Genomic DNA, 13,607 nt, shown 5'->3' on the forward strand with positions numbered 1-13,607 from the left:
CAGTTTGAAAGGCAGTTTAAAATAGTGGTGGGTTATCAGCAGGAAAATTTCTTACACTTTTGGTGTGTGGAACTTTGGCTTACTGCACAGATTTTAAAATCTATAGAAGTCTTTTCTATAGACTGCAGGTTTGCTTATGCTTCATTTAACTTAATTACAGCTGTTTAAACATGGAACTGAACTTGTAAGCCAGCTTTTATGATGGTCGTTGGAGAAACAACTCCAGTGGCAATAATGACTGTGTGAGCTTACCTGAGAAAAAGTGACTTGGGCTAACCTGGTACTCAGGCTAATGTGAAAAAAAAAACAGTTCTTGTAGCATCAATGACTGCAAGCTGTCATTTTGCTGTAGTTCCACTGCCCTCATCCCACTGGGTGTTTGTGTAAAGGGTGGACATACAGAAGTTCAGTGAAGCTCATTAGCAGCACACAGCACAGCACTGGCTGTCACACTTAAGAGCACTCTGTCCAGTCTGAACTCTCACACTGTCACTTGGACATCTTTATCCATACAAGGATATATATTTGTTTTGTCCCTACAAGCAGATATGGGTGTTTCCCTAAGGATAGTGACTGGATTTGGAAAACAATAACAGAGGTTTCTATGATTTTTACAACAGCCAATGTCAATATAACAGTGTTGGGAAAGATGGGACAGGAAGGACTTATGAATATGACTGCATGGCAAGAAATACTGTAGATGTAAAACCTGAGTGAAATAGGAATGAAAGCCAGTTTCGAGATGTGTGCATGGCAGGCAGGAAGACGGTGATTAGCTGAAGACAGGAAAACAAAAAGACAAGAATGTTGCCTTTCCACCTTGGCAAAGACATCCGGGAACAAGTGCATAAGAAAGAAGTCTATAGAGTTTAGAATGTAAAATGACATGGTAATGTAGTAGTTCTTATAGGCTGCATGCAAAGTTTGTAGGTTTTGTATCTCACGCCGGTTGGTCACTGTAAATTAGAATATTCAACAGAAAAAAAGATATAATGGATTGGAACAAGAGGATCGCCCTCTTGTCCTGGCTCTCCTACCTTTTGCCCTTACCTCTCTCCTCTGGCCCTCTCACCCTTCTTCCCTTACCTCTTTTGGCCCATCTCCTCTCCCCTCTCTCACCTCGCTTGCTCCTGTTTTCTCCCCACGTTTTTCCCCTGCTCCTGCCCTGTTTTTACCCCTTAGCTCTCTTCTATTTCTCTCTCCCCATTCTCTCTTTAGGGCTTTGCTTCAGCCGAGGCTGGTGGCTGGAAGCAGGCCCGCTTTACCCACGACCCTTGTAATAATAAAGCCACGTGTTTCTAGAATATCTCAGGTCTGCAAAGTTCCTTGTCCCTGCCATCCACGGAAAAAATTGATACATAACAGAATCATTACAAGCGTGATACTAGTTTTGATTTTCTGAGTATTTTTATTACTGTTTCAATTGTACAATTTCAACATTATAGAACAATACATAGTGTACAGTACATAACTTGCATGATTCCCAGGTTTTAAAGTCATGTGCCAGGTTTAGGCTGCAAAAGAGAGTCACCATGCTTAAAATGAAAGCAGGCACACACACACAGTTCTACATTGCTGCAGCATTACCACGATCTTGTGTGGCAAATGCAACATTATGAGCACCACCTGCCATTAGGAGACTCCATGTACCAAAGGGTTAATGACATGGATCCTTAACATTGTGTCCCTGTAGTATTTTTTCATGTCAGTGACATCACTAGAAAAACACATTAAGCAGTTCACTTCTTGGTTTTAAAAGTTAGTGAAGGGGTATAGCTAGTGAAACACCTCACAAAATGAAATTACAAATCTGATATACATTTTGCATAGTTAAAATTATGTCTGGATAACCTTGGTTACTGCATTTTTTTCTTCTGGCCTTTGTACTTTTGCTTCGACCTGAACAGTTATTCAAAACACTCCCTCATTCAGTGCCCCCCAGTCACTTCAGATACCTTTCAATTTCTTTGGCTGCTTTCTTTTCCTTAACATCTTTTAACCTTTTGTATTCCTCCTACAGCAATATGCTGTGCCAGACATCCACTCCCTCCCCTTTGGCTACTCCTATTTTCTTCAGCTTTTCCCTCCTTTTCAGTCACTTCCTCTTTCTTCTGTTACTCTTCTCAACATCTCTGGGCTTTTTCATCTTCAACCATTCTGACTATCTCTTGATAGAGAGACAATGCCACAGGTTTCTCCTTGTTGCATCCAGTTGCTGTTGCTATTTGCAATACCACTTCTAAATCCTTCAAAAGCATTCACCTTTAGGTGCCTCATGCTTTCCATAATTACACATGGAAAGTTTTTAATGTTTTTTTTTTATGGTGAATAGAAGATGAAAATCCAACTCACTGCCTTGAATTGTAGCTAGAAAGAAGAAAGAGCTATCAGAGGGAAACAGAATGAATAATTACAATCCCAATGTAATAGTACATATTCCCTCTCTTGAACTTAGGGTTGTTTGGGTTTTTTCCCTTTTAGCATAGACTTAAACTTCTTTACAGTGTGTCAACTTATTGTCACAATTTTCTGCTACAGTAAACTTAAGTTTGATCACATTTACTTCTTTAATCTGTTGATATAGGTTGTTGTTATAAATTCCCACTGTTCTTTGCTAAATTATTTTTAACTAGTCCCTAGCATCAGGAAAATATCTGCCTCCTACCTGTTGACGCTAGAACAGGAGAGGGAAAAAATTCATGTGCATCCTCTGTAATGCAGAGGGTGCTGAGATATACACGCTTTAAAAATATTACAGGGCAGCTTGGATCACTGATTACTTATAGCACGAGCAGCTTTGCAAGTTTTGCAATGCCTACTGTGTGCAAAATGAAAGCTCTTCTTCCTTCACCTTCTCTTAGACTTTTAAGTCAAAAGCAAGTAAGTTGCGGATAAGTTGATTGCAACTTACTTTTTGCCAGTAATTGTAACTTTGATCTCTGGTTCTGTTATAAATTTAGGCTTGCTTGGTTTTGTTGGTGGGGTGTTTTTTTTGTTTGTTTGGCTGTTTTTTCTCTGTTGTTTGTTTGTTTGTTCTGTGAGTTGAATGCAATGAGCCCAAGTGTTCAGCAGCACAGGGAGCCAAGCCAGGCTTTGCTCATTTGCTCCAGCCCTGGCAACAGGCAGGAACATTACTGCAACCAGACAGAGCTCCTGTTGTCACACAGCTCTGCCCAAGCAGTTTCCATTCATGTTTCAAGTCTGCACACAAGCTAATTACTCACATACATTAAGAACCACTCTGAGTATTTAACTGTACTTTTTTAGTATAGCTTTAGGCTTATTTTTCTGTTAGTTAAAAGGAAGATACTTCATTAAAAAAACACTATACATTTTGAGATAAGCTAGTGACTGTGAAAAGTGCTAGGTTATTAACTTTGGAAAGTGCAGTCCTCCATATAGCCAAAAACATAACAGCAACAATGCAGGCACCTCTGACATGCCTGAAGCAGGGAGGTGCCAGCACAGGAAACAAGGGGAAGGGTGATTAGCCCCTACTTTGATTCCCTGCTGACATAAACCGGGACAGCAGTTCTGAGCACCTGTTAGTCATAGCATCACTGCCATCACCTGAGGTGACGTGGTGGACAGCACAGCTGCCAGGTCCAACAACTCTATTTCTGCCCTCTTAGTCAACATAAAATCATCATTCTTGAGGTAGATGACCAGATATTCCAACACACTTTCCCTGCACCTTTCAGTATCAAATATTTCAAGTAAAAAATACCTATTTTCAAGCACTGGAACTAGTGACTTCACTTTTGCCCACAGCATTATCCCTACTGTATCATGTCTGGAATGAGCTCTTTTGTATTACATTTGATGATTTACATTTTCAAAGCACATCTAAAAATCAGCTACATGAGGATTACATTAAACGCTACAACTGATTCACAGTATATGATTATATATATAGTGTGTATATATATATATATATATAATATCTCTCTAGTTTTATGGCAAACTTATAAGCCCCTGAGAACAGAGTTTATGCAGAAACACTGGCACCAATAACACTAGAAGATGCGGCTTTATTTAGATGTAATTAGTATAGAAAGCACCTGGAATTATTTATATTTTCTATTTATAATACATTAACTCTTTGGATATTTTCATAACTATATTAAGAATACATTTGTTAATCTTAACATCCATTATGGAAAGATTATATTTACATACAAATACATAAAGACTTGTGAAAGAGGAAGAAGGAAGAAAAGAAAATGCCTGCTCTTGTGCCCTTATTTATATACATGGGTAGTGCCTTTAAATCAATTCATATGAATGTGGGTCCCAGGTGTGAATAAAAGTTACAGGTTCTGTTTCATAATGCTTTATGCATCTATGATTTTGACAGACTATTTAAACTGTTTTTACAATACATCCTACAGTAACTGTGTCTATGGGCTCAGGAATCCAGCCCTGAGAGAAACACAAAATCTGTCCCCCTGGCATTTCTAAAAAACTCCCAGATGTGGCACATGTTCAGAATTAAGCATTTTTACAATTCTATACTGAAACACACCTGCCCACTCAGCACAGGGGATGATCCCTCAAGGTCCAAGGAGGGAGGATCCCTCAAGCCTTCTGGTCTGCACTGGGACCCACCACAAACCGTTACTCTTTCACTGTTGTAAGACGTAGACAAGTCATTCATCTTGGTGACACAGTAACAGCTTGCTTAAACTGAAAAATGAGCCCAAACGCAAATCAAAATAGATTCTAACTGTGTTTTTGTATCTACCTACAGCTGTCACTGTCCATAAAAAGTGACTTAAGTTCAAGATATCAACATTACATCACCTGTGAAAGTGAAACTGTCCATTTTTCAGAGTACAGGAGCTTCTTATATTGGCTACATTCTTCACTAAAGTCTCCTAATACAATCTTTGTTTGCAACATACTTTGAAAGACAAACTAAACACGTTTGCAATACTTCAACAGGAAAATGGAATTCTTTCCAGGCTGAAAGAATATGAATTTTGATAAGTCAATAATGACAACATTTTTGTAGGTAACAAGTGCAAATTTGTGTGTATTACCTCCAAGAATTTTACACTGGGAATTACTACAGGGAATTTTTCATTTTCTTCATTTTGATGTGCTTTACCAATTGAATAGTACATTTTGACCAAGTCATAAAGTATATTTGACTGCTGCCTCCTGATTGTACAGATGCAAAGAACACCTTGAAAGGGAAAAAAAAAAAAAAAAAAAAAGAAGAAAAAAATGCTACTGTCAGTTTATATTTATGAAAATATTTTTACTCATATAGGAAAGGTGATAGAATGCCACAGTCCCAAATACAAGGATATACATATATCACAACTGAATTTTAATCCTGTGAGAAACTTTTTAAAGTGAAACTATACTTGTGGTATAACTGCATTTTTTAATGTATTTCTTTCCTTATTTGAAAAGACAGGAGAACATTTAAAAATAATTAATTTAAGGTTTTAGGGCTTCAGTTTTCTTAATATGATAGTGTGACTAAACAGATTTCAGAGAACATTTACCAAAATTGCTATATGCAAGAAATACCTGATTATCCATACCCTGGTGTCTGCAATTAAGAGTGCTGGGTGTTTTTTTTCCCCATGATGACTGCTCTGAACTGCCTGTAATTTCAGTAGCCCAGGAGAGGCAGTTCTGTAGCTGGGAATTTTTGAGGCTCACTCGCTAACCCTCCCCACTACATCTGTGGTGCTGTGCAGTTCACAATGCCTGTATTTGTTATCACTGATAGCAGTGAAAGCTGGGTGGAATAGAGAGTTCTAACAGCTGGTGGTGGGAATGTGTGCAACATCCATAATGAATATCCATAATGGGTGCTTTGTGGGATCAGTGATTGCATTGGCTTTGAACAGGGAAGGAAATAACCAATAACAAAATTACCAAAATGAACTGGTCTGTCATAGTCAGCTATTACTCATTTTTGCTAAGTCACCACACTGTAGTCATCTCTGTACCTTGTCATTTCTTTCACATAGAAATTTTAGCTTCTGTGCTTTCTTGTGCATAAATACTCCTTCCAGATTTCCTGTTTCCACAGAGTGTAGTTCAATCGCTTTTCCTCCCCAGACCATGACCTGATTGGACTGAAGGTAAGCTAAAAGAAAAAAAAAGACAAAAAATTTGGTACTATTTAACTGCTGAAAGACTGATTCTTGCCTCATTTATGTTAATTATGGATCTGATGCATTTCTCTTTGATAACAATATATTCTGAATTATTTGTATTTTAAATTTACACAAAAAGCCTTAGGAATAGTAACTAAATTTCAGTTTGTCCTCTCAGACTTATTTTGAACTCTAGACATAAATCTTAACTACTTTTGTATATCTTAGGCTCACAATATCTTGGAGGAAACCTCTGAAGGGCATCTTTAACTGCTGGCCCCAAAGTGGGACCAAAATAGACAAGGTTACTCAGGACCTTGTACAGATATGGTTTGATGGATATTTCACAATCTTTCCAAGACCCTGCTGCAATGCATCACTACTTTCAAGGCTGAAGATTTGTTCCTAATATCTTGGTGCAACTTGTGCCTCTCATCCTTTAACGGTTCATATTCAAGAAAAGTCTTGACTTGTCGTCCCTGCATTTCTTGGTTTCAAGTGTTTGAGTCTTTGCAGCAGCTTTTCACGCTGCTTCATGTAAACAATATTATATTCTTAGAATTTATCTCTATGTTTTGCATTCTTGTTCTCTGAGAGAGAACTTGACTGATGGTCATATTGACCAATGGAGTCAGGAGGTTGTAACCTCCTTGGGCCAATCTTGGCCCTCTGTACAAAATGTATATAAGTCCTTGGAGTCAGATAATAAAGAGCTTTCCATGATTCACCAAGCTGCTGCCTGCTGTCCTCTGTGAGGCTCCACTCCCACGTCACAACGTGTTGCCCCTCTAAGGGCAGGGGTAACAAGTGGTGACCCCGAACGTGTGGGAACAGGGGTCTCCCATCACAAGTGGTGACCCCTCCGTGTCTGGACTGCAGCTGGGTCGCAGTGGTGACCCCGAGTGTCTGAACAGACTCCTGACGTGGGAGAACAGGTCACGCCGGTGACCTCCAACTGTGTGAGAGACTGCACGTCGGTGGACCTCTGTGCCCAGTAAGAGACTGAGCTGCCCTGCCTGAGGAATCGTGGTAAGAGATAATGATCTCTAAACCCTCCTCAGATGAGGAAACCCTCATGCTGGACCTTTGCCTTGAGGTCCTGCGGAGACAAGAATTCTCCTTTCCTGGAGATGCTCTCCAGAAATTGTTCTATTATGCTAGAACTCATGGGTTTTTTGCAGCCTTGAAGAAGTTTTTTCTACAGCAGAGTGGAAGTCTTTGGGCGACTATCTGCTCCAGGTTTTCTTTGCAAATCGCAGTGTGAAACTTTTGAAACTGATAGCCACCTGGAGCAGGCTGGAGAAAGTGCTGACCAAAGTACAGCCTTCCAGCTCTGAGGACAGCTCCAGCCTCATCGGGCTGGGTTCCAGGGAAGACAGTGGAGTCATTTCTTCTGTCCCGGCTCCACGGAGACGGGCGGGACAGCCGACTCCCCTTCCTCGCAGCAGCATGGCGGGAAGCTTGCCTGCACTCAGCACAGCTGCTGAGGTGGGCACGGGGTCTTCTGCAGAGCAGACCCCTTTCCCACCCACGCCTCATCGGCGATGGAGTGTGGAAAACCTCGGGGCTTGTGAAACCCCCTCGGGACCGGAGAGATCAGCGCTCCCCAGTCCCAAGCCGCAGCCGAGAAAACGGCGGCGGAATGCGAAGATTGCCTCCCCCACTTCCCTCCCCCCCCATGTTTTCCTGGCCTTGGAGGCGCCGGGAGGACTCTTGGATCGGGGGGGCGGGGTGTTTTTTGTGGATTGTCCGCACTGTGGGGCATCGGTGGAATGTTCCGTGCGGCAGGGCGGCGCGGGATCGCGCCGTCCCGGGGCGCCGGGCAGGGCGGCCGTTTCCCCCCGCGGCGGGGACTTGCAGGGCACACACAGATCCCCACAGTTTGACAGGCCAAGTGCCCCGCCGGAGCGGGGCTGGGGCCTTGCCCAGCCCATGAGGGGCGGAGCAGCCCCGAAAAGCAGCGGGGCCAGCCCAGGGCGGGCAATGCAGCCTGCCCAGCCCCCGCGGGACGGGGCGGCCCCAAGGAGCGAAGGGGCCAGCCCAGGGCCACCCCGCACGGCCCCGGGGTGGGAGAAAACCCCCCCGCAGCGGCTGGTGCCGCCCTTGAGAAAGGGCGGGCCAGCCCCGCGCCGAGCGGCTGCGAAGCCGTCCGACATCGGAGCCACAGCCGCGGCTCCGCTTGGGAATGCTGCAGGGCCGGGACACCCTCCCAGCCCCCCCGCTCCTCCCCGTGCTGATCGGGGCACTCCTCCCGCGCCTGTGGAGGCAGCTGTGGCCGATCTGTCAATTTTAAAGGAACACCGCGGCCACAAGCGGGTGTTCCCCCGTTGCAGAGGGTCCCGGGATGCCGGATCTCCCCCAGTCTCGAGTGATGTCCCAGCCGAGGCTGATGCTGTGGGCGGCCGTGGGTCAGCACGGCGCCCCCTGCAGGGCAGGGATGGATTCCCCAGCTCTGTGGGTGCGGTGAGAAAAGCTCTCACCCCTGTCTCTGTGAAACACACGAGACGGGAATCAGAGGTGCATGATGCCTCATCTAATGCTAAGGCCAACAAGAAACAAAGAAAGAGAGTGCAAAAAACAGGAATCACTCCTTTGTTTCTTTGTGGAAGGTGTGGACGGCCGAATCACATGGCAGATGTTTGCAAGACAATCCATGTGAAAGGCCTACCTCTGTCAAAAGGGCAGTGGGGTGCCAAGAGGAAGTGTGCTCGGACAGAAGAGTCTTCCCAATCCCCAGAGCCGATGGAGGTTTGATGGGAAAGTTCAGTCCCATACCCACCTCTCCCTGTTAGTGTCCCTGAAGGGACCAAAATTGTTTAATTTGTGTTTGAGTTTTCTGTTCACAGGACAAAGAGTCGGTGGTGAGAAGGCAGTTGCTCTGAAGTACTGAGCTGCCTTGATTTCACTGGACTGTTGCTCTGATCAGAGACTGTCCTGGAACAATTTGGAACGGACATTGCGATTTTCTCCTTTGCTGTTTGGCAGCTGTAATGGACTGCCTTTCAAGATCCATTCATCGCCCTTTGTGACTTGTTTGGGAGCTGATGGACCAGGATCATCTGGAAATTTCAACCAGTCCTGGGATGTTCCTGTGTTCAGCATCGAAACAGAACTCTGGGGACTGGAGGTTATTTATAAGTCCTCCAAAAAGCCAATCCTCAATTGTGAATCTGAATGATTGTTTTCTGTGATTCATTTGTATCCTGCAGGTATCACTGGCTGGTGAATGTCCAATTCCTTGCACGTTCTGGAATGGGTCATTTTGCCCCATCTGCCACAAGGCGGCAAAATATTGTTTGAAAAAACAAACAATGAAAATATTATTTGTTTGTTTGTTTGTTTGAGCTAATTATTGCTCAATTTCAGCCGCAAAAATGGCAATCAATCATTTTTGTATGAGCTCATTGCTCGATTGATAATGCAGGCAACAATGCTTGTGAATTTGATGGGTGCAGATTTTTGTAAAATTCATACTCTCAGTATTATGGGAGGAATTTGAATGGAGCTTTGCAAGCAGTGTTTTTCTGCCAAATGCTCTGGAGCCATGAGCTGTTGCGAGTGGCAAGAATCCTTTGGATTTCTTTTGCGGCCCAAAAATATTCAGAAATTTAGTGCAAGGGCCCACTGTCTTTACAGACGATTTGAGAGGATGAAGTAGGCCAGTGTTCCTTGGAAGGATGATTTTGAGGGGCAAAGTTTTGGAAGCCCCTGAGGATGGGCAGCCCATTTGGTATTGGGGCTGCTGTCATGGCATTTCCACAGTTTTCCCAGAAACTTTTTCATTTAGTCACGGATTTAACTTCTGTGGTCGACATGGCACACAGATGGGTTGTTCAATTTAAAGGGAGTCAGCAATGTTGTTTGTTCCATTTGCTGAAGAACCTTTTGTTGTGCCACAGAGGCCTGGTTCTTCAAAAACAAAAACGGGGAACGCAGGGTGAAACCCCGCAAATTCAATTGGCAAAGGCTTTGCATGCCATGGAGCACCTTACAGGTGCCACAGAATTTCACTAACCCTGCAATGTGAAAAGCAAGAAACCGTGACCAAATGAAGGTCAGCAGAGGAGGAACCACTGGTCCTCCCATGGGAACAGAAATTGAACTGTAGTTCATTTTCTTTTTTCCTTTTTTCTTTTTTAAAGGTAAAAAGGGTGAGATGTCGTCCCTGCATTTCTTGGTTTCAAGTGTTTGAGTCTTTGCAGCAGCTTCTCACGCTGCTTCATGTAAACAATATTATATTCTTAGAATTTATCTCTATGTTTTGCATTCTTGTTCTCTGAGAGAGAACTTGACTGATGGTCATATTGACCAATGGAGTCAGGAGGTTGTAACCTCCTTGGGCCAATCTTGGCCCTCTGTACAAAATGTATATAAGTCTTTGGAGTCAGATAATAAAGAGCTTTCCATGATTCACCAAGCTGCTGCCTGCTGTCCTCTGTGAGGCTCCACTCCCACGTCACAACATGTTGCCCCTCTAAAGGCTTGGGGTAACATTGACTGTCTTCCCTGTACCCACTGTACTCTGTTCCTATTAGGAAGCTGGGTTTGTATTTACTATGGAGTTCAGCTTAGTCTGAAACCTAAATACTTCAGAATCTGAGACCATGGCATGATTAATTTGGCGCAATATTTCCAAAACCAAAAGAAGATATTCTAGCACTGTGGAAGCTTACTACAATACTCCCTTTAAATCTGGCAATAAGAAATTGGAATAGTGATGGAGTTAACACCACAGATTTCAAATTAGGCAGTTTCACTGAAAGCCCTCTGACTGGTATGGGCTTTCAAGGTAAAATCACATTAGTTATGCTCTATTGGTAGTCGATGCTCAGAAATTGTTCTTCTTGCTCAACTATCAACTGTTATTTGATTAGTCTAAGAATTTTGGTGCTCTAAAATGATGTAGAGGGAATGTGTGCACTGGACTGGGTTTTAGCTTCATTGGACAGTGCATGTCTGCCCTACATTATTAGTGCGAGCAAGGTCTGCTTCTTAAAACCTTCTGTGTTGATTTAGGTTTTTGTCTAAAAATTGAACTTTCAGTACAGACTGATACTGGAAGCAACAGCCTGCAATCCTGCTTGAGAGGGACAGCAGAAAATAAAGGCAATATGCCCATGTAGCTGTATATACTTCTAGCAGGGTTGATTTAATATTAACTTGGAATCCTTGCTTTATAATTGTTGTTAGAACAAATGTATGAAAATCATACCTCCTTGGAAACACATATGGTTTGGTTATAGTGTTGTGATTTTAGTCTCCTCAGTGTCTGTAAATTTCCCCTAAATCTGTTCTAAAGACTTTCAGTTATTCTTTGTGCACACTGAAGGCTTCCCTGCCACTAGTGCTGAGAGCAGGATAATTCTTTCCCAGTATCCCGGTCATGAGGAAAGAGGAAGAAAACCTATTTTAAAAGCAAAGCAGCAGTGAGCAACCGAGGGTGAGTTGCAAAAGAAGAGTGTTTTCTAAAACTCAAGCACATGAAATGAATAAATTTAAAATCTTTTCTTTATGGTTCAGGCTGTACAACAGGGCACCATTGCTGTAGGCTGTGAAGAAAGTGTCATTAACATTTCTGAACAGTGCAGCAGTAGCAGGATGAGCCCAGGGCAGTACCCATGTGTGGTGGTGGGTTGATGAGCGCTGATGGTTATCCTTTGCTAATATGTTATGTGTTAATGTTGAATAGTTCATGCCTTGTTACCCCTTATTCTTCTTATTCTTAAGACCAAATGGCAGTTACCTGTCAATCTTATTGTTTACATGGCACCTGCTTCTGCCAGTCAACCAGAGACCTCTCCCAGTGTCTGGAAGCTTCTAAGAAGAGTCCTGGGTGATTGGCTGGAGCCAGGGTTTCCCCCTCCTACAAGTTAAATTATGTACCCTGAATTCTTATCATTGGTCCCCATGCTCTGCTGTCCCACGTGTTCTTTTTCCCCCTTTAAAAACTGAACCATTCAGGCGCTTGAGGTCTCTCCGTCTCTCCTGCTCTCCATCTCTCAATCTTGGAGCCTTGGCCCTGGGGTTGGAATAAAACCTCAGTTGCTGTTTCGTCGGAGAGTCCCGTCTCTCATTTCATCTGCGCCTTAGCAGTGGCTCTGTTTCACTGATTCAAAGACCCCCAAGTTGCGGTGGTGCCAGGGCTGGCCGGAGCCAGCAACACTGGGAAAACCACAGCAGTGTGGTGCCCAACGTGGGGCAGTCTGAAGCAAACACCAGCCACTGCAGCGAGGCTTACGACACGGAGCCCCTTTGAAGAGCTCCGTGAAGAAGTCCTTTCCTCCTGTGGATTTGTGGACTTTCATTTGTCTCGTGCCCCTGGAGGAAGCAGCCTTCGGGAACGCTCCCAGGAGACGAAGAGGACAGCTTTGTCACACCCACGAGGTCCTCTTCGGCGTGGATCCTCCAGTGCCACCGTCTGTTTCCTTCGCAGGAGCCTAGTGAGGGTGAGTTTATATCCCACGGGGGATATACCCTTGTCCCGTTCGGGTTTGGGATGTTCGGTGACCGGCGTGGCCTCAAAGAGTCGCCCGAGCGGTCCCTGGAGAGGGGGGCTTTCCCTCTCAGTGTGTTTACAGGGCTTCCTGCATTTTAAGTTGAATTTATCCTTTAAGTTTTTTGTGTTACCCTGTCTGCCGCTTCCCTAGGGTGAGTTGTAGTGTTTAGTGATGGGAATTTTTGGTTTGCTAAAGCGTCTCGGGGAAGGAGGCTGGGACGCCTGACCCGAGTTTTTAAAGCGCCGATTTTCGCGATTTTGGTTCAGTTTTTTTTACGGTAGTTCTGAAGGAGTGGCTGATTTTAACATCAATAATGGGTGCTCGTTTGTCAGTCACTCAAAGAGATGTTTATTTAAGTTTTGTTGGAGTTTTAGCAGTTAATAAGGTTCGATTCTCGAAAGGACAATTGAAACAGTTTGTGAGAAAGCTCTTCTTCCACTTTCCTGCCACTGCACCTGAATTAGTGACTGAAGTCCGATATTGGGACGCAGTGATCTCTAAATTTACGGATTTGGCCACCTCCGGGGACGAAAAAGCAGCAAAATATTTATTTTGGTCTCAGAAAATTAAATCCGCAGTTGAAAAAATATACGGGGTGGAAAAAGAGCCGTCCCAGAGAGAAAGTTTTCGTTTCCCCCGTTCCCCAGAAGTGTCTTCCCGGTCCCCCGGCTCCCGCAGAAGCATTCTAAAGGGCGCAGCGGGCAGACCCCAGCCCGCCAGCCCTGGCCCCTTTAGAATGCCAAAACTCCCCAGCTCGAATCAGACAAGGCAGTCTGTCTCGAGTTCTCAGAGCAGCCTTGGCCAGGCTGTGAGAGATCTCTCCCTTCCCTGCTCCTATCCCAGTTCGCGCCCGAGAGTTCGTTTCAGTTTTGCGGGGGGTAATGCTATCGGGAGCGTTCCCCCAGCCCTCAGTTAAGAAATGGCAGACGCCGCGTGGTGCGGGCGTCTTCCCTTCCCGCCGTTTCTCCTTCTTCATCCCATAATCCTCCCC

At 44.2% G+C, this 13,607-nt stretch overlaps 1 protein-coding gene across 1 annotated transcript in view; it reads right to left on the bottom strand.

Annotated features, from left to right (window-relative positions):
• Nucleotides 1-5,106: 5,106 nt before the first annotated feature.
• Nucleotides 5,107-13,607, bottom strand: part of LOC310922247 (mitogen-activated protein kinase kinase kinase kinase 4-like) — a gene marked incomplete at both ends in the record, with an annotated part of 106,171 nt that continues 97,670 nt past the window's right edge. The window contains 3 exon segments of the mRNA XM_083882703.1: nt 5,107-5,134; nt 5,136-5,188; nt 5,970-6,109. Coding sequence (XP_083738829.1) covers nt 5,107-5,134; nt 5,136-5,188; nt 5,970-6,109 — 221 coding nt within the window.

The sequence above is a fragment of the Zosterops lateralis genome (genome assembly GCF_965231275.1).
Source record: "Zosterops lateralis genome assembly, chromosome: W".
Taxonomy (NCBI): domain Eukaryota; kingdom Metazoa; phylum Chordata; class Aves; order Passeriformes; family Zosteropidae; genus Zosterops; species Zosterops lateralis.